Here is a 27,985-nt window from a genome sequence, read left to right on the forward strand (position 1 = left end):
CTGCTTGCCCGGGGCGTGCCAGGTGTCACCAGCATCTTCTGAACATCTCGGCCCTATCTCAGCCTCTCAGCCCCCTGTTTGTATCGTCTCCTTTGACTGTAGCGCGTAAAAGAAAGGCTCCAAATCCCAAAAGGTCGAGTGCGTAATATGGAGTTTACGGGTCACACTGCAGTGTTGACAATGTCTCTTTACAAGTAGCGGCTGGGAGAGAGAAATTAAGAAAATTCGCACAGATATAAAGTGTGCGTTAAGTGTGCATCGGGGGGTTGCCTGGAATTGAGTGTGGGATACTGTCTTTGTTCGTGGCTCAAAAGTCTTTTAATCTAGCGATAACATAAACACTTGTATGTGTGTGTTTGTAATGGTCTCCTTTTACTGTGGCAAGTAAAATAAAGGTTCCAAATCCTAAATCACACTTAGCGCTTTTCCACGGACAAAGAGCCGGAGCCGGAGCCGCTGCTCGGCCTGGGAAGCAGCTGGTCTTTAGTGAACCGGCGCGCTTTTGCACCGGTTTCGGACCCGAACGCTGACGTCACGGGTGTGGGCGTTCCCAATAATAATAATAATAATAATCAGCACCGAGGACTGCGACTTTAAACCCTGTTATACATCCCAATCAAACTCAATAAAGCGTCACACACAGTACAGATACACTGTAAAAAACAAACAAAAAAACGCGAGATCACACATGTAACAGAAACGAAAATACAACTATACGAATATGCTAAGATAACTCAGCCTTTTATCTGTATTGATTTTTATTTATGCATTAAGGGATTTACACCGATTCGCTATTTCAGACACTTTTACTATATTGAAAAAAATACAAGTTAGAGTTAACCGCGCACACAGTTCACATTTTCATTCATTTTGTGGCGTATTTTTACTTTTATTCTTGATTAAAACACAATGACTATAGGCCAGCCTATTGATTATGGATGCGGCTGTTTTGGGCGCAGTCGTGGCAGATCAATAACCTGTCGGAGATCTCAGGTGATGTTAATGGTTTGATGGAAATTGTGCTGATTGATGAAGTCTGGGATGATGGTCCCACATCAGTGTTGCATTGTCCCTGTTGCCAGACACGCAGCGATGCTCCTATGTGTTGTAAGTCGCCCTGGATAAGAGCGTCTGCTAACAAATACACAATCATAATAATAATAATATTATTATTATTATTATTATTATTATTATTATTATTATTATTATTATTATTATTAATAATAATAATCCATGGTCAGCACTGCTGGCTGTGAGCACAAAGCGCATCACTGTAACAGATCTTACTGTGTATTTGATCTCTTACTGTACAATATGTGTGTTTTGTGTAATTCGCCCTGTGCTAAGAAAATGAATTTATTCACACATTATTGATCATGCGCAAACCAACCCGGGACACGTGACTCGTAGCGGCGCTGGATTCGGCGTCACACCGGATCAGATAATGACCAGTTCATTACCAAACAACATTTCTGTCCAATCTGTATCGTCGTAATATCATCATAATCTCGCTGTAACACGTCTTTCCTTTCACGGAAGCTGCGCTCAGTCGTCTCTCACTGCTGCCATTTTCCAAATCCTAACTAGTGACCTGGTGAGACATATTGTTACTGCCGGCATTTTAAACATGGCGGCTGCGCTCCGGCGAATCACTTTCTGTGGTGACGTCTTCACCCGCCCCGGCACTGACGTCACGGGTTCGTAGGTTCCAGACCAGCAAGTTTTTGGTGCCAGAAAAAGCGGCTCCGCGGCACCGAGCCGGGTCTCATGGGGGGAAAAGCAAAAAATGGGTCCAAATTAGGCACCGGCTCGTTGTCGGTGGAAAAGCGCTAACTGCGGTGTGTAAAAATGTCTAGCGGCTGGGAGAGAGAAAATAAAATGAAACCTAGTCTCTGTAAAAGGTGAACTAGAGAAGTATGTGTTTTGTGGTGTAATATTGTTCTGTGCGTGTGCGGTAATTGTACATGAGGATTTGTGAAATATTGGTGTGTGTGGGGGGTAATTGTAATTAAAAAAGGGTTAGTGAAAAAACGTAAATTAAAATGGGTGACATCAGAGGGTATTTGTTAGAGAAATATGAAAAGACAATGAAAGAAATGAAGAACAAGCGCTGGGACCCGGAGTGGTCAGAAGACAGACAAGAGCTGTGGGGTAGTGATTGTGTGTAATGCATCACAAAAGATGAGAAAAGTAATATAATAAATAAATAAGAAGGTATGGACAGAGAGAGAAGGGAGATTATTAAGTCAGATGGAGGTTATGGAATTAAAAGAGGATAATAAATTGAAATATGAGTTAAGGCAGGCTAGAAAGACAACAGGAGTTGCATGCAAAGTTGCTGGTATAAAGAAGTATAAAGTAAAAGGCAACCATAGAAGAAATTGGGAGAAACTTAGACGGGAAGCCTGGCAGTGGGCAAGCTTGTATGATGATGATGATTGATTGGGATTCAGATGAAGAAGCTGTAGCTGAAAGTTCTGAGTCAGAAGAGGAAGAGCCAGGCTGTAGGGGTGTAAATTATCATAGAGGGCATTATCAAAGAGCGCAAAGGGCAGGACAGCAGGCTATGGCTCAAGTAAGGACTAGAGGAAACCAAAATGGAGAGCAGGGAGATATTGAAGTTCCCCTCTCCCTCCTGGAGAAGGAAGCTATAGGGGAGAAGCTCCCACCAATAAAGACAAGAAAAAGTACAACTGATTTTGGGTTAAGTTGAATGCAATGACAACTAGTCGTAGATTAACGAGCCGAGATCAATGGGCTTATCCCTAAGGGTCCAGAACTAAATGTAAACACTGAAATAAGTCAGTGTCTATTAAAAGTCAATACTAGATCCTTGGCTACATTTATGTGCTACTTACGACATTAAATAACATATTGGGGGAAAAAAACAAACACATTATCAGATATATGACTTAGAGTCAGACAGGTTTCTCTAATCACAAAAGTAAACGGCAACATTTAGAGACTGACCTGACTGCATGGTTTGGGGCTGCCGATTTAAGAATAAATGCTACAGATGCCGAGTTTAATAACGCAATTTGCGTTATTAAACATTTTCCGAAACAAAGTGGTGCAGATTCAAAGTGGCATGAGCCACATATTGTTTTAATGACCACTGATCCCAGTGTAGCCTTATATATAGAAGGGAAAGCTAGATGGGCGCACTGGTTTCAAATGAAATTGAAAATTTCATTCATTCAATTGAAATTGAAAATGAAATTTGATTATTTTAATGAGATGTAATCACTGACAGAGACTGCAACCCATTGTCTCTGAAGATACAAAAAGGCTTCTCCAACTCACATCCTTAGTTCTTTTCTTCACTTCATGTGAGAGGAGAGCTCCGGGTTAACCTGTATTTATGTTTTCTGTAATAAACTTGTTACTTCTTCATCGGTGTATCCTGGGATTTACTAAAACCACTACACTAGTGTTTAGTTGTTGTTACTGTTTCTACATAGTTTTATATTTGAACTATATTACCTTGTGTTAAAATGTATTTTCATATAATCGTGTTTTGTTTCTGTAAAGTTAATACTTTTTATATTCATTTATTAACTAAAACATGCATTTTTTAAATAATACTAATCGTTCATGTTAAGTGCTGTTTTTTATTTGACCTATTTTTATTTATTTGCACTGTATGTAGTGTTAAATATTTTTTTGAGGTCATAATAGCTGTTTATGCTACCTTTTGGAGTGTCCTCTTTATTGACAGTTCAAAGATGGTAAGCTAGCTCTGGTTATCTCAACTCATTATCAGTGGAGCAGTAACATTAGATAATGGGGTAAAAGGGGCTTCTTAATGTACATTGTTAAAGATGCATTCCAGTGATTTTTTTTTTGGGTGAATGGGTGTACCCATTTTGTCCAACCAGGCATTTGATTTATTGTTACATATTAAGAGTACCCTATTTTGTTCACTTATACCATTCTCTCTTGCACTGAACAAATGCTCAGGGATGTATCCATATTGGAACAAGTTTGGGGTGGAGTTGTCTATATTGTCTATTGTGTAAGTGCTGAAAGGGCAATGCCTGCCTTTCGTGTTTGACGGTTGAGTGTGTAGCTAACAGGAAAAACCAACCACACGAGGAGGTGACACAAGCTGAGCACAGTGCCCCCCCATTGTGAAAAGCACTGAGACGTGCAAGGAAATGCCCGCACTGCGAGTAAACACACCGACTGCTCGTCGTGTTTTTTCTGGGAGTGGGGAACGCTGCATAGGAACAGATAGGGAAATCCCCAGGTGTAAAAGTTTTGCTAATGTTTTCATAAGCAATATTTGCCACGGGCATGGAACACCACACTTGCGAGTTAAACAGTAATCCTGGAGTCTGGAGAGCAACAGCAGAGAAAACACTCCTCACTAGACAACCTGCCTCAGTTGTCTGTGTGTTGTAATGCCGATGTATTTTAAATGTTAGTGGTCATGTATAAGGATGTCCAGCTAAATAAATAAAATGTAAATGCATCATGATAATATTATTTGTATTGTTATTATAATTTATTTCTTAGCAGACAACCGTACCCAGGGCAATTTACAGATTACACAAGAATAATGTATTATTATTATTATTATTATTATTATTATTATTATTATTATGTAATAGAGAACGGAGGAACAGAGGATATTGAGGAGTCCATTTCTTGCAATCTTCATTTGTATCTTGGTACAAATTACATATTAAACTTTAGATCTAATTATGTTGTAAACCTTTATTTAAGTGCTTTAATTTGGCAACATTATATATATATATATATATATATATATATATATATATATATATATATATATATATATCCTGATAATGACATGCTTCCAATGAAAAAAACAAAAGCACATAATCTCATTTACTGGAAACAATTTCCTTTGGATCTCAAGGCGGGGCAGCGCAGGAGGCCGGGGTAGTGAAGTGCCCCAGCTGACATGGGCATCTTGTGCAGAACACACTTATCTCTCTGCCCTGCACAGCACATAAACACAGCTCAACCGGGCAGCTGTACAACACTACAAACACATGTACTTTGGTATGCCATCATAAAACCACAGTGGAGTGTAGGAAATCAAAGTGATAAACACCAATGGTGTTACTGGGAGGCAAAACCACTGGGAGACATCTTTATACTATGCACTCAGAAATCAAATCTATGTATGCCTTTCCCTATTTCTGTCTCTGGTGGATGACCATGACTGTGGTGAATGTGCCGCGCCACCTCACTGTGGTGGTTGTCTATTAAATATGTGCAGCTAGCAGAATAGAAAAATCCCCCTTTCTGCCTGCCTCTCTCTAGTCAACCAGCGACTCCAGTCCTGGGTCCTGGTTCAATACAGAACGCAGAAGCTCCAGATGCTATGGCAGGTATTTCAGAAACATATTTGTATGTGTTCCTTAAACCCTGTGTCGAGCTCATTGATGCAACACAGAGGAGGAATGACCCTGGATTGAATAGCCTGTCTGTGCATGTCTGTGCTTTTATTTCTTAGACATCTGTAGAACTATACCACCTTAAGGTAAGTTAAATTATTTAATTCACTGGAGCATTCCAGCTGGTAATGGTACTGATGTTTAACACACTAAAGATACATCACAAGACAATAAGTATAGTTAAAGATGAAACATTTATTATAGGGAGAAAAAAGGCAGGAAGTGTGCAAACACTCAACAAACCTGCTGTGTGCACTGCTGAACACATGTTGGTGTGGGGTGGTGACTGAGGGCTGTTTGAATTCCATAGCACCAGAACAACCACACTTGTAAGCTATAAATGTATAAAAACAAACTAACAGATCTTACATTTCAGGAGTTTAAACAACCCCAACAGACGTATATAGTAGAAGGTAAATAAGAGTTGATTTATGGCCTAGACTTGCTTGACTAAGGGAACGATGACCTGGTCATGAGGAGCGAGTTAAGGAGCAGCTGCAGGTGTTATGTTTGGGGTGGAGGAGGGATGCAGAGCAACGAAAAGTGTGTGTGTTACCGAATACTTGTACTTGGCATGGTGGAAGTCAGGCAGGAGATTAGGGTTGTCCCTATCCAGAATTTCAGTTTAAAATTCCATTTGAAAATCAAAGATACAAACAGTGAACTACTGAGAAACACCCTCAAAGAGTTTTTAATCCCTGGTGTGCACATCTTACCACCATTAAAAATGAACAACAACACCCCTGATGCTAAAGACACTCTGACCCGATGGGCACTGTAAATTTCCATACCTATATTTTCTCTTCTTACTGTGCACTGAATATTAATATTGTTGTTTGTTGTTAATGGAGTCACTTCAGTAACTTAATCTTCTACTCCAATAGAGGAAGTAACTGCGGACTGAGAGACTGCCAAGGATAGAAAGCTTTTATCTTCCACGATAATCATTGAAAACAAAATAACACTAAAATGCCTCATTAGAGGGAGTGATGGACTTGACCAAATGTATCCTTTGAGCTATAATTTGTTTTGTTGGTCATTTTTGTTTTATGCTGAGAAATAATTGATTGCAAGAGCCAGAGTTTATTATTTTTGGAGAATATATAGAGGCCAAGATCACACAATGCCCTGAGAAAGGCATAAAGAGAGACTCGGACAAAAACATGCAAGTGCGTCTTTGTGCATCTGCAATGGGTGTTACATGACACGTGCGTGTGTGTGTACATGCGTGTGTGAATGTATAGATCTGTATGTATGAATATATATGCATATCTGTGTCTCTGTGTGGGTGTATGTGCTGTGCTAGGGACTAAGGTATTAAATGTGTATGAAATAACCTTCTCCCAGAGCTATACACAACAGATGAGATACAGCAGGGAATTTAATCAAGCAGCACTCTCTACTTATCTCTATGCTCAATCTCCAGCACACTGGGGAGTAAACATGAATTCCTAGCACTGTCTTTGGTTACAGATGAAATCTGTTACTTTTGCAGCAGAAGAAAGGATGAAAAAAAAAATCAACTGAAACTGAAGTGAGGCCAACTGCTGCATAGTTACTTACCTCAAGTTTATCCTCTCTATGTTCTGATCTGTTTTCCTATCACTTTATACGTCCACTGTCTTAAAGGTATGGTGAAAGATGTAATGCAGCCATTACTCTATGAAATACACCCCTGCATTCCTTAAATACAACTGTACAAACAGCACAATCAAGTCCTGGATGTTGTTTGTTTTGAGTGCTCCTAGTCCCTGTTGCACTTCTGCCACATTCAGCCTATTAAACACAGCACTAGTTCCTTTGTGTTATTCTCTGCAGTTATCTCTCAGATATATTATCTTTTACTGATCTTTCGCCATTGTTATAATATTAGAAGATGAAAAAAACTATAATTCTAGCTCCTCTTTGGGATATTCTTTATGCTTCCTAATATATGTTTTAGTTGTTTGGCCACAGGCACAATCCCAGTGAAGGACATTCTCTCTCATTTAGTCCACATCTCTGTTTTATTTTCTTAAACTTCAATTATGAAGTCACTGCATCACTTCCAGCTCATGTATATCTGTCTGTCTATCTATCTCTCCTATCCATCTACCTGCCTATCGGTGTGTCTCAGTGTGGACATAATTACGTGTGTGATGTTGTGTGTGTGTTTGGGCGCCTTTCTTGCTATGTGCTTGTATTTATTCTTCATGTGACACTGTCTCAGTCTGTGACTCAGTCTGTGACTCAGTCTGTGTCTCAGTCTGTGTCTCAGTCTGTGTGCAGAGGTCTGACGACAGTGTGGTTAAGGTGTAATTTTATAAACACACAAACACACACACATATATATACACTCACCTACAGGATTATTAGGAACACCTGTTCAATTTCTCATTAATGCAATTATCTAACCAACCAATCACATGGCAGTTGCTTCAATGCATTTAGGGGTGTGGTCCTGGTCAAGACAATCTCCTGAACTCCAAACTGAATGTCTGAATGGGAAAGAAAGGTGATTTAAGCAATTTTGAGCGTGGCATGGTTGTTGGTGCCAGACGGGCCGGTCTGAGTATTTCACAATCTGCTCAGTTATTGGGATTTTCACGCACAACCATTTCTAGGGTTTACAAAGAATGGTGTGAAAAGGGAAAAACATCCAGTATGCGGCAGTCCTGTGGGCGAAAATGCCTTGTTGATGCTAGAGGTCAGAGGAGAATGGGCCGACTGATTCAAGCTGATAGAAGAGCAACTTTGACTGAAATAACCACTCGTTACAACCGAGGTATGCAGCAAAGCATTTGTGAAGCCACAACACGTACTACCTTGAGGCGGATGGGCTACAACAGCAGAAGACCCCACCGGGTACCACTCATCTCCACTACAAATAGGAAAAAGAGGCTACAGTTTGCACAAGCTCACCAAAATTGGACAGTTGAAGACTGGAAAAATGTTGCCTGGTCTGATGAGTCTCGATTCTGTTGAGACATTCAGATGGTAGAGTCAGAATTTGGCGTAAACAGAATGAGAACATGGATCCATCATGCCTTGTTACCACTGTGCAGGCTGCTGGTGGTGGTGTAATGGTGTGGGGGATGTTTTCTTGGCACACTTTAGGCCCCTTAGTGCCAATTGGGCATCGTTTAAATGCCACGGCCTACCTGAGCATTGTTTCTGACCATGTCCATCCCTTTATGACCACCATGTACCCATCCTCTGATGGCTACTTCCAGCAGGATAATGCACCATGTCACAAAGGTCCAATCATTTCAAATTGGTTTCTTGAACATGACAATGAGTTCACTGTACTAAACTGGCCCCCACAGTCACCAGATCTCAACCCAATAGAGCATCTTTGGGATGTGGTGGAACGGGAGCTTCGTGCCCTGGATGTCCATCCCACAAATCTCCATCAACTGCAAGATGCTATCCTATCAATATGGGCCAACATTTCTAAAGAATGCTTTCAGCACCTTGTTGAATCAATGCCACGTAGAATTAAGGCAGTTCTGAAGGTGAAAGGGGGTCAAACACAGTATTAGTATGGTGTTCCTAATAATCCTTTAGGTGAGTGTATATATATATATATATAGATCAATAGATATAATTATACAAGAAAAACCCTTAATGTAAAATCATTTTAAAACCCTCACGCATCTGTCAGCATGAGAGGTGTCTCTCTTTGTGTGTGTGACAGACTGTGCATGTAGCTTGTGTTTCCCTGAGGCAACATGTTTTGTGTGTTTCATATAAGTTCTGAACTCCATTGTCTATTTGTTCATCACGCGGCTGGGCAGGGTGTGTCCGTGGGCTCGGTGCGTTTGCAGGAATATGGGCCAGGCAGTCCCAAAAGAGTAGAGGGGAACTTTCACTCTAGGAAAGAGAGAGAGAGGGAAGTTATACATACACTCAGCAAAAAGAGAAACATCCTCTGCTTTTATTTTCAGTGTCCCTGAACAAAAGTGGGGTCAAAATCAAAAGTAACAGTCAGTATCTGGTGTGGCCACCAGCTGCATTAAGCACTGCAGTGCATCTCCTCCTCATGGACTGCACCAGATTTGCCAGTTCTTGCTGTGAGATGTTACCCCACTCTTCCACCAAGACACTTGCAAGTTCCCAGACATTTCTGGAGGGAATGGCCCTAGCCCTCTCCCTCCGATCCAACAGGTCCCAGACGTGGTCAATGGGATTGAGATCCGGGCTCTTCGCTGGCCACAGCAAAACAATGACATTCCTGTCTTGCAGGAAATCACATCCAGCAAAGGTGGGTTTGTGCCCATAGGCGACGTTGATGTGATGTCTGGTAAGGACCTGCCTTACAGCAGGCCTACAAGCCCTCAGTCCAGCCTCTCTCAGTCTATTGTGGACAGTCTGAGCACTGATGGAGGGATTGTGCGTTCCTGGTGTAACTCGGGCAGTTGTTGTTGCCATCCTGTACCTGTCCTGCAGGTGTGATATTTGGATGTACCGATCCTGTGCAGGTGTTGTTACACATGGTATGCCACTGCGAGGACGATCAGCTGTCCTTCCTGTCTCCCTGTAGTGCTGTCTTAGGCGTCTCACAGTACGGACATTGCAGTTTATTGCCCTGACCACATCTGCAGTCCTCATGCCTCCTTGCAGCAAAAGGCACGTTCAGGCAGATGAGCAGGGATCCTGGGCATCTTTCTTTTGGTGTTTTTCAGAGTCAGTAGAAAGGACTCTTTAGTGTCCTAAGTTTTTATAACTGTGACCATAATTGCCTACCGTTTGTAAGCTGTTAGTGTCTTAATGACCATTCCACAGGTGCTTGTTCATTAATTGTTTATGGTTCATTGAATAAGCATGGAAAACATTGTTTAAACCCTTCTCAATAAAGATCTGAAGTTATTTGGATTTGTACAAAATTATCTTTAACATACAGTGTCCTGAATAAGGGACGTTTCTTTTCTTGCTGAGTATATATATATATATATATATATATATATATAAGGGCTGTCAATCGATTACAATATTTAATCGCGATTAATCGCATGATTGTCATTAACTCGTGATTAATCACAATTTAATCGCACATTTTTATCTGTTCTAAATGTACCTTAAATTAATACTTTTCAAGTTTTTAATACTCTAATCAACATGGGCATGGACAAATATGGATGCTTTATGCAAATCTATGTTATTATTAGTGAAACCATACTCAACATAGAGCATGAAGACTAGACATGTTTCAAAGGTCATAGATGTTTTTCAAAGAACTTGTTCATGTCTATTAGACACATGAAAAAAATAACATAGAAATACCAGGTTCCCATTACTTCTCTTTCTTTGCACTGAGCAATTTACTTACACAAGACTGTTCACATTTAGTTATTTAGCCATCCACTTAGTTATCGCTGTGGTGAGTGTATTGCTTGTGGAGTCCCCATCCATCTCCGTGGCAAATGATCTAGTGTGCTCTGAGGAGGACAGCTCTCTGCATCAGTATGCTTCGCCATCAAGTGATATTTTAAACTCGACGTGCTGCGGTGATAACTTAATTCACATCGACAATAAATGCAGACAACTTTTGTCTTGTCGACAGAACCATCAGACATCGTTTTGTATATGAATTTTCCGTTCAGAAGAACTTTTTCTTTCTCCATTTCTTTTTGCTGCTGCATCCTTTCCTGTCTTATGGCTCGCTATGGCTGCATCTCCATTTCAACAACTACGGGCTAGGCTACGGGTCAAAATGCGCGCTGCATTAATCGCGCGTTAATAAAATTAGTGCCATTAAAATGAATTTGCGTTAATGTGTTATTAACGCGTTAATTTTGACAGCCCTAATATATATATATACAACCCCAATTCCGAAAAAGTTGGAACAGTATGGAAAATGCAAAAAAACGAACAAAAAGAGTAATTTGAAAACTCAATTAGAACATAAGAACATAAGACATAAGACCCATCGTGCTCGTTTGGTGTCCATTAATATCTGAGTGATCCAAGGATCCTATTCAGTCTATTTTTAAATGTTCCCAAACTTTCAGCTTCTACCACATCGCTGGGGAGTTTGTTCAGATTGTGACGCCTCTCTGTGTGAAGAAGTGTCTCCTGTTTTCTGTCTTGAATGCCTTGAAGCCCAATTTCCATTTGTGTCCCCGGGTGCGTGTGTCCCTGCTGATCTGGAAAAGCTCCTCTGGTTTGATGTGGTCGATGCCTTTCATGATTTTGAAGACTTGGATCAAGTCCCCACGTAGTCTCCTCTGTTCCAGGGTGAAAAGGTTCAGGTTCCTCAATCTCTCCGAATAGGACATTCCCTTAAAACCTGGAATAAGTCTGGTTGCTCTCCTCTGAACTGCCTCTAGAGCAGCGATATCTTTCTTGAAGTGTGGAGCCCAGAACTGTCCACAGTATCCAGATGAGCTCTAACTAGTGCATTGTACAGTCTGAACATCACTGCCCTTGTTCTCAATTCTACACTTTTGACAATATATCCTAACATCCTCTTTGCCTTTTTTATTGCTTCCCCACATTGTTAGGATGGAGAAAGTGAGGAGTCCACATAGACTCCTAGGTCTTTCTCTAGATCCAATTTGAGGATCAGTCTTTGGTGTGCAACCTTATCAAAAGCTTTTTGGAAATCTAAGTTTATCATATCATATGCTTTCATCTGATCTACAGCTGCAGTTGCATGTTAAAAAAATTAGAATAAATTAGTAAGACGTGATCTGCCTTGTCTAAACCCATGTTGACTATCTCCAAGAATATGTAATTCACCCTTTACTGTATTGAAACACATTATTGACACACTGTTTGATGTTTTACTTTGAGAATTTAATTGATTTTTGAAAATATACATTCATCAAATCTGATGACTGCAACACACTCCAAAAAAGTTGGGACAGTCAACTGTTTACCACTGTGTAACATCACCTTTTCTTGTAATAACACTTATTAAGCGTTTGGGCACTGAAGACACCAGTTGGTTAAGTTTAGCAAGCGGAATTTTCCCCCATTCATCCATTATGCATTTCTTCAGCTGCGCAACTGTAGGGGGCCTTCGTTGCCTTATTTTACACTTCATAATGCGCCACACATTCTCAATCAGAGACAGGTCAGGACTGCAGGCAGACCATGCTAGCACCCGCACTCTCTGCTTACGCAACCATGTGCTTGTAATCCGGGCAGAATGTGGTTTGGCGATGTCCTGCTGGAAAATGTAGGGACGTCCCTGGAAAAGACGATGTCTGGATGGCAGCATTTGTTGCTCCAAAATGTGTACATATCTTTCTGCATTAATGGTGCACTCACAGATGTGCAAGTTACCCATGCCATGGGCACTGACACACCCCCATACCATGACAGATGCTGGCTTTTGGACCTGACGCTGATAACAGCTTGGATGGTCCTTTTCCTCTTTGGCCCGGAGAACACGATGGTTGTTTTGTCCAAAAACTATTTGAAATGTTGACTCGTCAGACCACAAAACACCCTTCCACTGTGCTACTGTCCTTCTCAGATGAGACCGAGCCCAGAGAAGTCGGTGGCGCTTCTGGACAGTGTTGATGTATGTGTCACGGGAGGTGCGTGACTGATGGGTTAAATATTCCATTTGTTTCTTTCACTTTTATATTGTTGTGTGCACTTTAAATTGATTGTTTATTTTCATTTAGGAAGCATGTTCTTGGTTTCCTTATTTTGGTTTTACTTTCTGGTGTTTTATTGGGTGTTGGGGTTTTAATAGTTTTATTGTTTGGCTCCCCACATGCCGTGAGACACATTCTCACCTGGACTTACCCGCATAATCTCTCCTGATCACCTTCACCTGCGCCCTGGTTCTCCGCATCAGCATTTAAGCTGAGAGGGATCCTTCAGAGACAGACAGGAATGCTCATGGAACAAGATGGCTCGCGAGGTGGTGAACAGCAGGACGCAGAAACTAAGCCAGTGCTGGAGAGGGGAGCAGTGGAGACTCTGTAGGGCTGACGAATTCCAAATTACAATTACAATTACAATTACAAATAGTACAACGGAGACTTCAAACCCGGAAACGGCGACGGGATATACTATGGACTGGGCAGCAGAGCAGTGACGATGACAGCTTTGAGCAGCTAAGTTAATGGGTTTTTGCTGACTGTATGCGCCAGAGAGTGGTAATTAGTAAGAGCACAAGTGAAGTGACTCTGAACATGGAAAATAAGAGCTATATGCAATAGTACTGTTGAACTGTTTTATTTTGAACTGGGTGCATCCACTCTCCTCTGGTTTTCTATTTCCAGTCTGCGGCTGTCTGCTTGGCCAACATGGCGCTGTCGGGCTGTGAAGAGGGAAGCACATGAGGAGTAGAACTGACTTATCTGAGTGACCAGAGTGTTGATCGTACCTACGAGAGAAAGAAGAGTTATTTGTGTCTTTTGCATACAGGATATAATTGCATAGAATTGATAGTTTTATAGGATATTATTAGTTTTCTTTTCCTTTCTTATTCTTTTTCCGGGATATTATTGGGTAGGGTTTTTTAGCGTTTTCTGCCCGTTTTTATATTAAAGGCAATTTTAGATTTATACATTTATCATTTAATTCTGTGCAATTCTCCTGGACAGTCTTCATGCCCTGTCTGGAGCTCTGTTAAATAAATATTGTTACATCTTACCTGCCTGTGTGAGTGTCTTGGGGTCCGTCGAGCCTGCCGGGGGGGAGCATTAGAGTGGGTAGACGAGCTCCTCCCTCGTATATCAAAGGAGGTGGCGTGGTCGCACAGCGTAGTCACCCCTAAGCACCCACTAGGGTGTGACATATGGCTTCTGCTTTGCATAGTAAAGCCTTAACTTGCATCTGTGGATGCAGCGGCAAATGGTGTTGACTGACAAAGGTTTACCAAAGTATTCCTGAGCCCATGTTAGGATATCCATTACAGACTCATGACAGTTTTTAAGACAGTGGCATAAGTCGCCCTGGATAAGGGCGTCTGCCAAGAAATAAAAATAATAATATTTATAAAGAGGGATCGGAGATCATGTGCATTCAGAAGTGGTTTTCGGCCTTGCCCTTTACGCACCGAGATTTGACCAGATTCCTTGAATCTTTTAATTATATTTAGCATTTTGGTGAAATGCCCAAAATCCTACCGATTTGTCTTTGGGGAATGTTGCTCTCAAAGTGTTGGATTATTTGCTGACGCATCCGTTGGCAGATTGGTGAGCCTTGACCCATCCTTGCTCTTGAAGGACTAGGCCTTTTTTGGAGGCTCCTTATATACTATGATTACACAATTGCCTCACCTGTTTCACATCACCTTCTTATTTCAACTTGTCACATCGCTATTAGTCCTAAATTACCCCTGTTGCAACTTTTTTGGAACGTGTTGCATGCATCAATTTCAAAATAAACATTTCCCTTAAAAAAACTATGCAGTTGATTAGGTAAAACATCAAATACCTGGTCTTTATACGTTTTTTGTTAAAATACAAATCAAAGTACATTTACAAATCACTCCTCTTTGTTTTTATTAGCTTCTTCCATACTGTCCCAACTTTTTCGTAATTGGGGTTGTGTGTGTATATATATATATATATATATATATATATATATATACACACCGATCATCCATAACATTATGACCACTGACAGGTGAAGTGAATAACACTGATAATCTCGTTATCATGGCACCTGTCAGTGGGTGGGATATATTAGGCAGCAAGTGAACATTTTGTCCTCAAAGTTGATGTGTTTGAAGCAGAAAAAATGGGCAAGCGTAAGGATCTGAGCGACTTTGACAAGGGCCAAATTGTGATTCTGCTGAAAGTGTCTACAATGGGCATGTGAGCATCAGAACTGGACCACGGAGCAATGGAAGAAGGTGGCCTGGTCTGATGAATCACGAGTTCAAGTTGTTGACTTGGCCTCCAAATTCCCCAGATCTCAATCCAATCGAGCATCTGTGGGATGTGCTGGCCAAACAAGTCCGATCCATGGAGGCCCCACCTCGCAACTTACAGGACTTAAAGGATCTGCTGCTAACATCTTGGTGCCAGATACCACAGCACACCTTCAGAGGTCTAGTGGAGTCCATGCCTCTACGGGTCAAGGCTGTTTTGGCGGCAAAAGGGGGACCAACACAGTATTAGGCAGATGGTCATAATGTTATGGCTGATCGGTGTATATACAGTGAGGGAAAAAAGTATTTGATCCCCTGCTGATTTTGTACGTTTGCCCACTGACAAAGAAATGATCAGTCTATAATTTTAATGGTAGGTGTATTTTAACAGTGAGAGACAGAATAACAACAAAAAAATCCAGAAAAATGCATTTCAAAAAAGTTATACATTGATTTGCACGTTAATGAGGGAAATAAGTATTTGATCCCCAATCAATCAGCAAGATTTCTGGCTTCCAGGTGTCTTTTATACAGGTAACGAGCTGAGATTACGAGCACTCTCTTAAAGGGACTGCTCCTAATTTCAGCTCGTTACCTGTATAAAAGACACTTGTCCACAGAAGCAAGCAATCAATCAGATTCCAAACTCTCCACCATGGCCAAGACCAAAGAGCTGTCCAAGGATGTCAGGGACAAGATTGTAGACCTACACAAGGCTGGAATGGGCTACAAGACCATCGCCAAGCAGCTTGGTGAGAAGGTGACAACAGTTGGTGCGATTATTCGCAAATGGAAGAAACACAAAATAACTGTCAGTCTCCCTCGGTCTGGTGCTCCATGCAAGATCTCACCTCGTGGAGTTTCAATGATCATGAGAACGGTGAGGAATCAGCCCAGAACTACACGGGAGGATCTTGTTAATGATCTCAAGGCAGCTGGGACCATAGTCACCAAGAAAACAATTGGTAACACACTACGCCGTGAAGTACTGAAATCCTGCAGCGCCCGCAAGGTCCCCCTGCTCAAGAAAGCACATGTACAGGCCCGTCTGAAGTTTGCCAATGAACATCTGAATGATTCAGAGCAGAACTGGGTGAAAGTATTGTGGTCAGATGAGACCAAAATCGAGCTCTTTGGCATCAAACTCGACTCGCCGTGTTTGGAGGAGGAGGAATGACCCCAAGAACACCATCCCCACCGTCAAACATGGAGGTGGAAACATTATGCTTTGGGGGTGTTTTTCTGCTAAGGGGACAAGACAACTGCACCACATCAAAGGGACGATGGACGGGGCCATGTACCATCAAATCTTGGGTGAGAACCTCCTTCCCTCAGCCAGGGCATTGAAAATGGGTCGTGGATGGGTATTCCAGCATGACAATGACCCTAAACACACAGCCAAGGCAACAAAGGAGTGGCTCAAGAAGAAGCACATTAAGGTCCTGGAGTGGCCTAGCCAGTCTCCAGACCTTAATCCCATAGAAAATCTGAGGAGGGAGCTGAAGGTTCGAGTTGCCAAACGTCAGCCTCGAAACCTTAATGACTTGGAGAGGATCTGCAAAGAGGAGTGGGACAAAATCCCTCCTGAGATGTGTGCAAACCTGGTGGCCAACTACAAGAAACGTCTGACCTCTGTGATTGCCAACAAGGGTTTTGCCACCAAGTACTAAGTCGAAGGGGTCAAATACTTATTTCCCTCATTAACATGCAAATCAATTTATAACTTTTTTGAAATGCATTTTTCTGGATTTGTTTGTTGTTATTCTGTCTCTCACTGTTAAAATACACCTACCATTAAAACTATAGACTGATCATTTCTTTGTCAGTGGGCAAACGTACAAAATCAGCAGGGGATCAAATACTTTTTTCCCTCACTGTATATATATATATATATATATATATATATATATATATATATATATGGGTTGTATTTTTATTGACTGTTTATGTTTCTGTCAGCAATAAAAAAAAGTGGATGAAAGAGCAACAATATTTTTTTCTGCAGAGTGACAGGACTGAGGTGTCAGTAGCAGTGAAGACGTCCCCAGGGGAGTTTGCACATGCAGTCATGCCACTCTTCACAGCTTTGCTCTTCAGTAATTTCTTGCAGAAAAAAAACTTGGTGCAACTAAGCAAGGATGGCTGGCGCTCATGCTCATGCACAGGGTGGTGTCTGGGGGGCTTAAGTGCCCTCTCCCCCTACAAGTGTGTCAGTTAATAATGGGCAAAAAATACCACACAGCCAAATGATTATTTCAGCGTGAAATACTTTCCACAAACTACTTCTAATTATGTTTAATTAAACACAAACACACACATGATAACAATTCAGTTTACTGGTAACTGCATATGATGTCATCCTCATCAAGTGACTAAGAGACAGTCAATGGTTGCTAAAATGTGCTTAATAGCACAGGATTTAAGACTGACCTGTTTGTGAGGCAGCACTAGATTTCTGCTTGGGAATTCTGTGTGCTATAAAAAGGATTACAAAATCTGTTTACTTTTAGAGATCAGCTGACAGCCTGGAAGTGCAATGAATGGAAGGGCTGCTTCTCAGATTCAACCCATACATCTTAGTCAGATAAAGTTAGACCTGCTAATCAAAACGTAGCGCACACATGGAAAAAAAAAGAAAACAGCCTGCGTCAGTCTGCCATGCCGTGAAGGGCCCTTGCTGTGTGTTGGCTGTGTTCCTGCTTTTCCCTGAGTCTTACCCTTACACAGGATTCAGCATATTCCTCAGGAACAAAGGGCAGCTCCTTATTTGAATTTCAAAACTCAAGATGAACCCAGATTTTAGTTTTAAGCAGGCTGTGGGAGGTAGGATCAGATTATGGCCCCATGTGGCTGACCTGGGAATAAGCAGGGATCCAAACATAGAACTCTGGCCCAGTATATTGTTCCCCCCCAGCTCACATTGACTCACACTCTCACACACCCAAACACACTCTCTCTCTCTCTCACACACACACACACACACACACACTCATTTACACAATCACATACTCACACACAGTTGCACTTTGTCTCCATGTCATTCTGAACACTCATCAGAGCCACTTCTTAAGAATTAAAAGGAATTATCGCAAAAAATTCCAAGTAAAAACAATTTACCCTGTAGGGGATAGATTCAAATGGTTTTGTTTTCCTCTCATAAATATACGTGTGCTGTAAAAGCTGTACGTGTCTCCAACTGGTATTTGTGTGTGCGGCACACACACATTTCCTAGGTTGACTCTAATAACTCCTCTGTGATAGTCTGGATTAAGAGTTTGATTGTTTTCAAGGTGGGAGAGCAATAGTGTTATTTAAGGACAGTAATTGTCAACATTGTTTCAAGGTTGCCCACTTTCCAGGTATTAAGATCCTCACTGTATGTCAATCAGTGTTTGTTGGATTTGAAGCTGGCCTACTATGCCTACAGGATGTGTGGAACAGAAACCTGGACACAAACCCCTTGGGAGGGCAACCAAACTGTCCAGATAGTCTGGATTTTGAGGACTCTGGATTTCACAAAGCGATCCCCCTCAGGGCCAGTCTATTTAATAGGTAGATACGCAGGCAGTGATGCTATCAGGCAGAGACAGCTACTGTATGAATTCCAGGAGCGGCCTGTCTTCACAGTGAAGGAAAAAATGTATTGAGTGATGGTAGACAGACACAGCTGTGAATAACAAAAACTCAAAATTAATAAGAAAACCCTCCAGTGAGAAAGAACACACAAAAAAGAAACTTAAAACATATAGCATATCTCAGGCAGAAACCTCAGTGATTTGCAAGGGGGAAGATTAATCATCACAGGGGCCCAGAGCCAAGGAGGAAATTCACCTATGCTGCGATTGGTCAGTGCGGGCTGAGGCATGCAGTGACTCTGAATGAGGGCACACTGCACTCACTGGCTGTACACACACCAAGCAATCCAGCTCAGTGAAACACACAGAGACTACAGTCAGAGATCGCTGCAGTGTGGGCCAGGAGGGAAACCTGAGCGACGCAGAAACGCCACAGCACTCCGAGACATGCTCCCCGCAGACGGCATAGGCGTGATAAAGGGACTCTACACCGAACTGGCCTCCAACCACCAAACGTAAGTTCGCTCCCACTGTGAAAGGGGCAGGAACTTTAAATTGTTTCCCACCATATTCTGTTTCTTTTTTTGTTTTTGTTTTTGTTTCAGGCTTTTGGAAAAAGTGATTCTGGTCATTTCCTTACTGTGACGGCCTGTGTCTTGTTAAGGTTAGCATCAGAAGTGATTTGTTTGCCCAGCGTGGAGATGGGATTGTAACTAACAGAAGTAAAAGAAATGTAGGTTTCAATAGATTTTTAGGTGTTAATTTAGATTTGTTACACAGAAAGCACATGTGTTGTTGCGGCCTTAAGATCTACTGCATGTCATGAAACACAAGTGTTGCAAAACATGGAGATGGGATGAGAGTGTCAGCATAGGGTAACATGGGCAGTATTGAAGATAAGAGGTCTCTTTAAGGGGTCACAAAACTATAGAAATGCTCTGACCTCTTTGACCCCTGCTGAAAACTGTTATTTTATAAGTGTTTTAAAGTTTAATCAAATCAACATGAGTTGTGATATTAAAAGAAAAAGTAAAAGACTAATGAAAAGAATGGAGCGTGTTTTCTCCCCTAAGGTCTAACACTTCCGCTGCCTGTGGTGAGGAAACAAAACTTGACAAATTTAACAAGAACAAAAAGAAAATGAACAAACAATCACAGTTCTTGCTCTTGTTTTTCCTGTGTGTGACTGTGTTCTCCTCCATCAGGAAGATGGTGGGCTTGTCCCCGGGGGGTTCGCAGTGGGACCCTCGCAGCACCCTGCGGAGATACCTGCTGCTGAAGTACCTGCAAGTGTTGGTGCTGCCGTCGGGTAACACTCTGGTGTCATCACTGGGCATGCTGGGCAGCATGTGCGCTGCTCTGTTGCTGCGCCTGCCCAGTGTGTCTCGCAAGGCCTCCACGGTGCTGCTCTCCCAGCTGGCCTGGGCAGACGGGCTGGTGCTGCTGTGCCGGGGGCTGGCCGCACTTCCAGTGGCGATGGAGGGCCTGGGTCAGGGCCTGCTGGCTGCCAACGGGCACGCCAGTCTCTTGTTCCTCAGCTGCCTCAGTCTGGAGGCCCTGCTGGTGACACTGTGCCCCGTGGAGTCTCGGGGGCTCCGCACTGCCAGCTTCGCCCGCCTGGCCAGCACTGTGATCTGGGTGGCTGTGCTGGGAGAGCTGGCGGTGCTGCAGGCTGCTGACTACCATGGCGATGAACTGGGCCCCACCTCACTGCCCGGGGAAGCCAGCCACCTGGCAAAGCTGGTGTTTCAGGTCTGTCAGCAAGTGGCACCCCTTCTCCGCATACTCTCCCATGGCCTGGGGGCAGCGCTGTGGCTCATAAACGCCTATGTGCACTATACTGTGTTCTATCATGCCCCACTGCGACGCACCTGCAGTTTCCACTAGACCAGGAAAGAGGATTTTCTATTGTCATTGTTTGTTATTGTTTCAGTTTTTTTGTTGTAGTTAGGTATTCTTGAAATTAATGTGTTATTTATACGATATTGTGTTGTTGCACTTCATGGTAATTTTGTTTTGACACTTTAGTGTGGGGTTTATCTTGGAAAATTAACAGTCAGCCTATACATAATAAATACACCATTAGGGTACTAATGTCTACCGCTAGACATGTGAGTTGGTCCCGCCTGTGAGTGTGTTGTTAAATTCAGTATTAAACAGCATAACTGTTATGCACTTATGTTGTAAGTCTTCCTGGATAAGGGCATCTGCCAAGAAATAATAATAATAATAATAATAATAATAATAATAATAATAATAATAATAATAATAATAATAATGCAAATTCATGAAGGGTCATTTTCATTCCCCCACACTGAAGCACGTTAGCCAGAATGCAAGTCCCCCTGACAAGTCTGGCTGACTGCCCTCCACACACTCAATCAGGAAGGAAAGTAAGCTGTATAACACTTACAGCAATAAACTGTTTTTTGTGATGTGATGTGCTGGTTAGAGATCACTTTCACTGCCTTACACAACCCAGGGATTTCTCCTCATCAGTTCACCCAGAGGGAGGGGGACCTGCGTGTCATAGAGTGAGTAAGTGTGTGTGTGTCTGTGTCTGTGTGTGAGTGTGAGCCAACAGACAATGGTCTCAATGGGCTGTGTTATATGCAGTAAACAGTAAACAGATGAAGTCTGTGCCACATTTGTTTGGCTTCTGAGTCATACTTAGGGGGTGTCCATCTCCTGTATGATGAAACACACTCCCTGACTCTCCCCACGTTCGCATTAGTCACCTTGTTTTTGTTGTTGTATTTAATACAGAGAGTGTGTGACATACAGTTTCTACTGTCTGCTAGTCTTTTAGGATACTATGACTGACAGTATCCTGTATTGTGCTGTGAATGTGGTGTAGCACTAATCTATTTTGGGAATTTACTTGAGCTATGTCAGTGGTGGGGTGAGTGAAGCACACTGACAAATTAAATATATGAAAGTGTAATTTAATTGTATAATAGTTTTAATACGGGTGATAACATTCTTGTATTTATTTATTTAATGCGTATTGATGTTTTCTCTGATGATATCAGTCTGTGCGGACTGTACGGGTATATTTATGTTAACTCGGAGGTTGATGGAGATTTTTTTTTTTAAACACACAACACAAAATAAACAATAAATTAAAAAAATAAACAACAGCATGTGCTTTGTGTGTGTATATGTCTACGATTGTTTAAAAACGACCTGCTGCTTAGTAAAACAGGAACTTCTCAAATTGCTCTAAACATCTTATAAAGACTCAATCCAGCCATAGTCAATCAGTGGAGGAGTGACAACAGGTCACCCCTGAGTCGGGAGGCCCGGCCACCGATAATCAATCCCCAGACAGGAGACACATGGACTGAGCCCAAGTAGACAGTTGCAGCCCGATCTCAGGGGAGAAAGCGCCCTGCCCTTAAGAAACACAACGATGGGGAGGAGGAAATGTAATTAACAAAGAGGATGATTAAGACAGCACTGAGAGGCCGCGGAAAAAGAGTCGACTGGAGGGACAAGGCAGGAGGCTTTAATTAGATCAGGGCTATCTCACGAGCGATACGATAATCCAATAGGAGAAATATCCTGTAATAAAACCACAACCAACACAAATGCCCCTTTCAAATAATTAGGATAATGATGACTATGAGAACTCCCACAGTCGCTATGTGCGCAATTGTGTACACTATTTGTGACAGGCATATGTACCTACTAAGTTCTGAAAGAAATAATAATATAATAATATTATTATTATTATTATTATTATTAATAGCTGAGGCTAAATAAATTCCCTTGTCATTTCCAGTCCCCCAGGACAAGTCTGGGCAAGAGCTGCCAGACCACTGGACCTTCACGACAGCACTGCTTCCAATACAACAAGATGTACACGTACACATACCCGTACACGTACATGGGAAATAATGCCATGAATCACAGCGTGAAGGAGGAAGGAGAGCGATGCTAGGCCCTGCACACCCCATCCACAGATTCGGAAAATCTATTTCATATGGTCTCTGTGCTAAAAACGCATCACCTTTTCAAGATTTTAAACTCCGAGTCATTGAAACCAAACTTAATTTAAAACAAACCAATGAAAAACAGAGAAACAGCTAATCATTCTGTAAAATTCACAGCAGAACTTCAGGATGTTCTCAGGTATAGACCCAAACCCTGTGCCCACCTGGAGCTTCACTGACCAGGGAATTTGTTTTTGATGTTTTTGCCTCCCTTGGTTATATCAGGGAAAGCATTGACACTTTATTTCAAAGCTCTTGCACTTTTACAGTAAGTGAGATGCTGTAACACAATACTGTGTTCCTGGAATTCATAGTGGTATTCATTCTCAGAAGCTGTTCGTTATTTCTTTACTTGCCCTGACAGCACTGTTTCAACACCCTTTCTCAGCCTTGTTAAAACATAGAAGGAAATTAAAAATTACAAATATAGAAAGAAAGGATAAACAGCAGGTAATGGGTATGGCAACTCCACATCAACTAATCATTCATTCAAATCAGCTGTTCATTACCTCACAGACCCACCCCGGTATTCAGGGGGAGCGACATTCCAAGATAAAACCACAACTGTGCCCGAGCATGCTCTCGCAGTGTGACGTGTCAAAGCATTTCCTGATCGCCTCAGGGGAGGGATGCATGCTCAGCATCTCAGTGCACGCTCAAGGGGTGACTGCACTCAGGTTTGCTACCCAGTCAAGCCAAGAGAAGAACGGGGTCTGAACTCATTCAGAACTGATTAGAGCAATCAGCCAGATGACAGCGGCCCCCTGAGGGCCTCAGGCCTTTGAGCTGGTTGTGTGTGAACTGGGTTTCAGTGAACTGTTTAGGTTTCATTTTTAGCTTTTGTGTGTTTTTCTTTCTTTAGGTTGCCGAGGCTTTGGTGGTCATGTTAGGTGGGAGCAAGGTTTTGTCTGTGTGTCTGTCTACACTGTAGCCAATCCCAGCACCCTTTTCACAAGAACAAGAGTGTTATCCCCAAAGTCAGGGCCAAGCCAAACACAGTTTTTTAATTTATTTCAGATCCCAGACAATCCTTATCTGAAGTTAAAATCTTCCCACAGCAGAAAAAGTAAAAAACAATAAAATAAAGACAATATCTGATACACAACAGACAATATCTGATTGAAAGCTAATTAGCGGCTTGGCAGATGTCAGTCGGTTTTCAAAAGGAACTGGCAGCGATGGCGCCCACCCACGATGCCAGTGTGATGATGTTAATTGTCTCTGTATGGGCTGCAAGACTGGCTCCAGAGAAATCAGCTCCAGGACTCACTGCACTGACATCCGCTGAGGATGAGTGTTCACTTCTCTTCCCTCTCTCTCATATATTCTTAAAAAAACAAACAAAAAAACAACATGAGAATTACTGGGAAATACAGGACCACTTCTGGTAAGAATGGAGATTTTCTGCTCACATCGGACGCTTTTGTCTTCAAGGTCAGGCAGCTCGGTCGAAGACTCCTTTGCCGATGCCATTTAGGCCATCCAACAAAACGACTACAACAACAAACAACAATCACAAAATCTCATGAGAGTCAAACTCATCGGCTTTAATGTACAAAAATAAAAACAGATTTTTATCAAAAGTTTTTTTCACCCTCCCCGCTGCGCCTCCTGTGCAGCTGCAGCTGTTGTGCTTGTTGTGGTTGTGTGGCCTTCTACACACTTGGCTTCAACTAATGGAATTACAGTAACACGTCACACTCAGCTCCTAGATATGTTCCTGCTCTTTGCGGTTAGTGGTAGTATTAACCTCCTTGACATCGTTCTTTAAGCTCGTTGGCTCTCAGTATTCCTAGTAAGGATCCCTTATTGTTGCAGTTACTTGCATTCCAAGTTGAGTACTATTCTTTTCATCAGCAGCCAAGTCACAATACCCAGATTTAGGGTTTTGGATGCTGAAAATGTATTTAAAAAACAAACCCAGTCAAACAGGAAAATTCCTTAAAAGCACCCCCTGGTTCAGTGTTTCCATGTGCACTGTAGCCCTGTACATTTAGGAAATGAATCAATGAGTGATACTTTCTGTCATAGAATGGGGAGTGCAGGTTTTTACTCACAAAGGTTACAATCAAAAACAACAACATCAATATTATTGTTATTAAAACTAATAATAAATAAAGACATTTTCAGTTCAGAGAATAGTTGGAACACAAATCCAAAGGTGGGTGGTGAGATCTAAGGACCAACTCTAAGATACATACTACCTAGATACCAGACAATTACATCCTATATCCATGTTTTCATCCACGATCACTAAATTCAACAACATAATTGCAGTCTGCAGATACTCACTGACCCCGGTTAACAAACTAAAACCCTGAGATTTTCAACATCTGCCTGTAATAAATTCTACTTAGCCCAAGCAATTAAAGTGTATAAATACTTCCACCTGATCTGAGGTATAAAAGCATTCCTTCTTTCATAGTTAATCAGCGAGATCTAGGTACTTAATCGCAGCAGGAGCAGCAATGCCTTTTATGACCACGATGTCATTATGTAACAAGTGCTGCCCAGTTCAATGTCCATTTCTAAACAGGGGACCTGAGGGGCTCTGTGCAGCAGGTTAAATGAGAGAGGCCGCTTCGCTTTCATACAGAGCCAGCAACACAGACTGTGAGCCGTGCAGTGGACAAACTTTCAGCTTTGTTCCCTAAATCTAATCTGATTATTATAATGTTTATATTATTATTATAGTAGCAGCAGTCCCTGTCAGATCAATAGCAAACACTCTGTCACCTTTGTGTTGGTGTGGAGGCCAATGATCTGATGGGTTGTCGGGAATTGCTGTGTAACTTGTGAACTAGAGTCAATGCTTTGGCAACACTGATGCCAGTTAATCATGCCATTAAAGATTTGTATTTTTACTCGAATTGAGACAAGGGCTGTAATGAAGTTTGCTGCTGTATCAACAACAACTCCATTAAGGGTATTCACGCGATAAGACAGCAAGAGTGTGCTGTGGCTTGTTTTATGTAAAGCTGATCAGGAAAAGAACAAGAGAACAATTAGAACAAAGAGGGTCACACAGACGAAAAGAAAGTACCAATCCGAGAGGTAGTCTAGCTAGAGCTTGAATGTCTTATTATTTAAAATATTAAACTAAAAAGTCTGGGAAGGGCGTACACCCCTGGTTAAGAACCCTGCTTTACAGGAACTCATCTCCGGGGGTAACACAAAAGCACAAAGGAAAGCCCTTGGACTTTGAGAACTGACGACACCCTGTGATCTATTTCTTTGCCTTCAAGTGTCCTTTAAAATTTTCTCAGTAGATAAAGACGTGGCCCAGTTGCAGCAGTCAAAAGATGTCATGTAAGAGACTGTTAATTCTACAGACTGTTGAAATGCTGTGCTCTCACATGACCAAGTCCTGTAAGGATTTTTCTGGAAAGAGAAACAGGCTCAGAAATAACATTTTCCAATTTATTGGAAACACAAAATCAATATACAATACTTGCAAGTTCTCCATTGTTCTTTGGAAGAGATTCCTTAATACAGTGCTTTTATACATAGAAAAACACACACACAAACAGACACATTGTTTGCAAACATGTCTCTGGCCTCAGCGTATACAGAGTAAATTCTCTGTATAACAGTCGGCTCAGAGTTTCAGCAACGTGTTGGGAGTTCTCGGCAGAGATACTCATGTTAGGGTGAAAAATCTATTTTCCTTCATAATCTAAGAACCTTATCTTTATTTCCATCAATCATCACTAACCTCTCTTTATCTATGGGGCGGTTTAGTGTTTTCTTTCTTTGGACATTTTTACAATCTTTACTCCAGTCTTCACAAATCAATTACAACAATTTAAATTCCTCACCAGACTCGTTTGCCTTTAAAGTCTTGTCTTCACAGATAAAAGATAAATATTCAGAGAATTTCTCACAAACAATACATTTGAAACACAAAATACATGTTTTATTCTTGATTTTCCTGACTGTTTGAATAGTTTCAGTCTTTGAGGATGCACAGCAAAGTGGAACTAAAATCAGAGGCTCCTAACATTCTCCAGATAAGATAAGCACCACTTCACAATGACGATGGAACAGAGCCTCACCAGAGGACAACTCCCAAAGACTACTTTCAACGCTATTTTTTCAACTAATTGACTTGCCCACCACTGAACTGAACCACAGATTTGAGTAGCCACTTTGTTTATTCTTATGAGCATTGGAAAACTGCTCATAACCGCAATCAATGGTCAGCCAATTAGTCAAATAGCAGATAAGACTGTGAGTACAGACTCAGCACATTGCATTTGACAGGCTTTATATACAGCTGGCAATGATGCCAGACCTGTTGAAAACTCACACTAAAGTGTGAACATGACACAAATGGCCACAATAATAGAAATCTCGACAGAAAGACTCTCTGCTTTCACAAGCTGATATCCTTCTAAGGATTTCCCTCACTGCCAATGTCTAATGCCACTGTTGAGCGCAGCTTTTCATCTCTGATGGATGAACATCTTCCAGGACTGAAAAGCCTCTGAACCCCCTGCTCTTCCTTCATATTCATAAGGATCTGACAGCTTCTATGGGTATAAAAACTGTTTCACAGAACTTTTGTTTCGCCATAAAATAGCATGTGATTATATTGAATGTTTTGCTTATATCTGCTGAAGCCAGTAGGCTGCGTTTATAGAACAATAAACACTTTGCGGCTCATATAAGGACACTGTGGTTGTTATGGTAATCAGATTGTAGGTGGTGCTGCTGCTTATTTACTGTTATTTACTGTTATTTACTTATTTACTGTAATTGTAACTCATTTCTCATTTCCTAATTTCTCTGAACCCTTGAGAACAGCCAAGTTGAGAGAATTGGGAATAGCACTTGTGTGAGTCAGTGGGTGTGTTCTGTATTTTACTTTTCCGTAATTTACCTTGTGTTTTTATTATTATTATTATTATTATTATTATTATTATTATTATTATTATTATTATCTGCCGTTATCCCTGCTTGTTCACATTGTGCTCCTATTTCTATTTCCCATATGCATAACCTGATTAATAAGGCTAGGAACTCCACCAGTTGATCCATGGCCAACTGACATTGTACAGATCTGTGCTAATACACTTCTAAAATGCTTTTATTTCGAATATAGTTAATTTGCCATTTTCTGAGGGAGGGAGGGAGGGAGGGAGTAGTTCCAATTGCATTAAAGCA

General features: G+C 41.6%; 1 protein-coding gene across 2 annotated transcripts; it reads left to right on the plus strand.

Moving 5' to 3' along the window:
• Positions 1 to 19,161: 19,161 nt before the first annotated feature.
• LOC136760059 (type-1 angiotensin II receptor) lies at positions 19,162 to 21,964 on the plus strand. Of its 2 annotated transcripts, XM_066715302.1 has the most exons (3): positions 19,162 to 19,339; positions 19,430 to 19,488; positions 20,030 to 21,964. In XM_066715302.1, exon 3 carries the CDS (start codon positions 20,034 to 20,036, stop codon positions 20,709 to 20,711), a length of 678 nt encoding a protein of 225 aa, XP_066571399.1. In that variant the 5' UTR covers positions 19,162 to 19,339; positions 19,430 to 19,488; positions 20,030 to 20,033; the 3' UTR covers positions 20,712 to 21,964. The 2 variants fall into 2 exon arrangements, with proteins under 2 accessions (XP_066571399.1, XP_066571397.1); XM_066715300.1 differs by lacking the exon at positions 19,430 to 19,488.
• The last annotated feature ends 6,021 nt before the right edge of the window (positions 21,965 to 27,985 follow it).

This window comes from Amia ocellicauda, chromosome 10, assembly GCF_036373705.1.
Source record: "Amia ocellicauda isolate fAmiCal2 chromosome 10, fAmiCal2.hap1, whole genome shotgun sequence".
NCBI classification, from domain to species: domain Eukaryota; kingdom Metazoa; phylum Chordata; class Actinopteri; order Amiiformes; family Amiidae; genus Amia; species Amia ocellicauda.

Excerpts from the sequence above, each read along its gene's own strand:
- LOC136760059 (XM_066715300.1), top strand. The coding sequence starts at position 19,272 with ATGCTCCCCGCAGACGGCATAGGCGTGATAAAGGGACTCTACACCGAA. Across the intron at positions 19,340-20,029 it reads CTGGCCTCCAACCACCAAAC|GAAGATGGTGGGCTTGTCCC; the intron begins GTAAGTTCGCTC and ends CTCCTCCATCAG.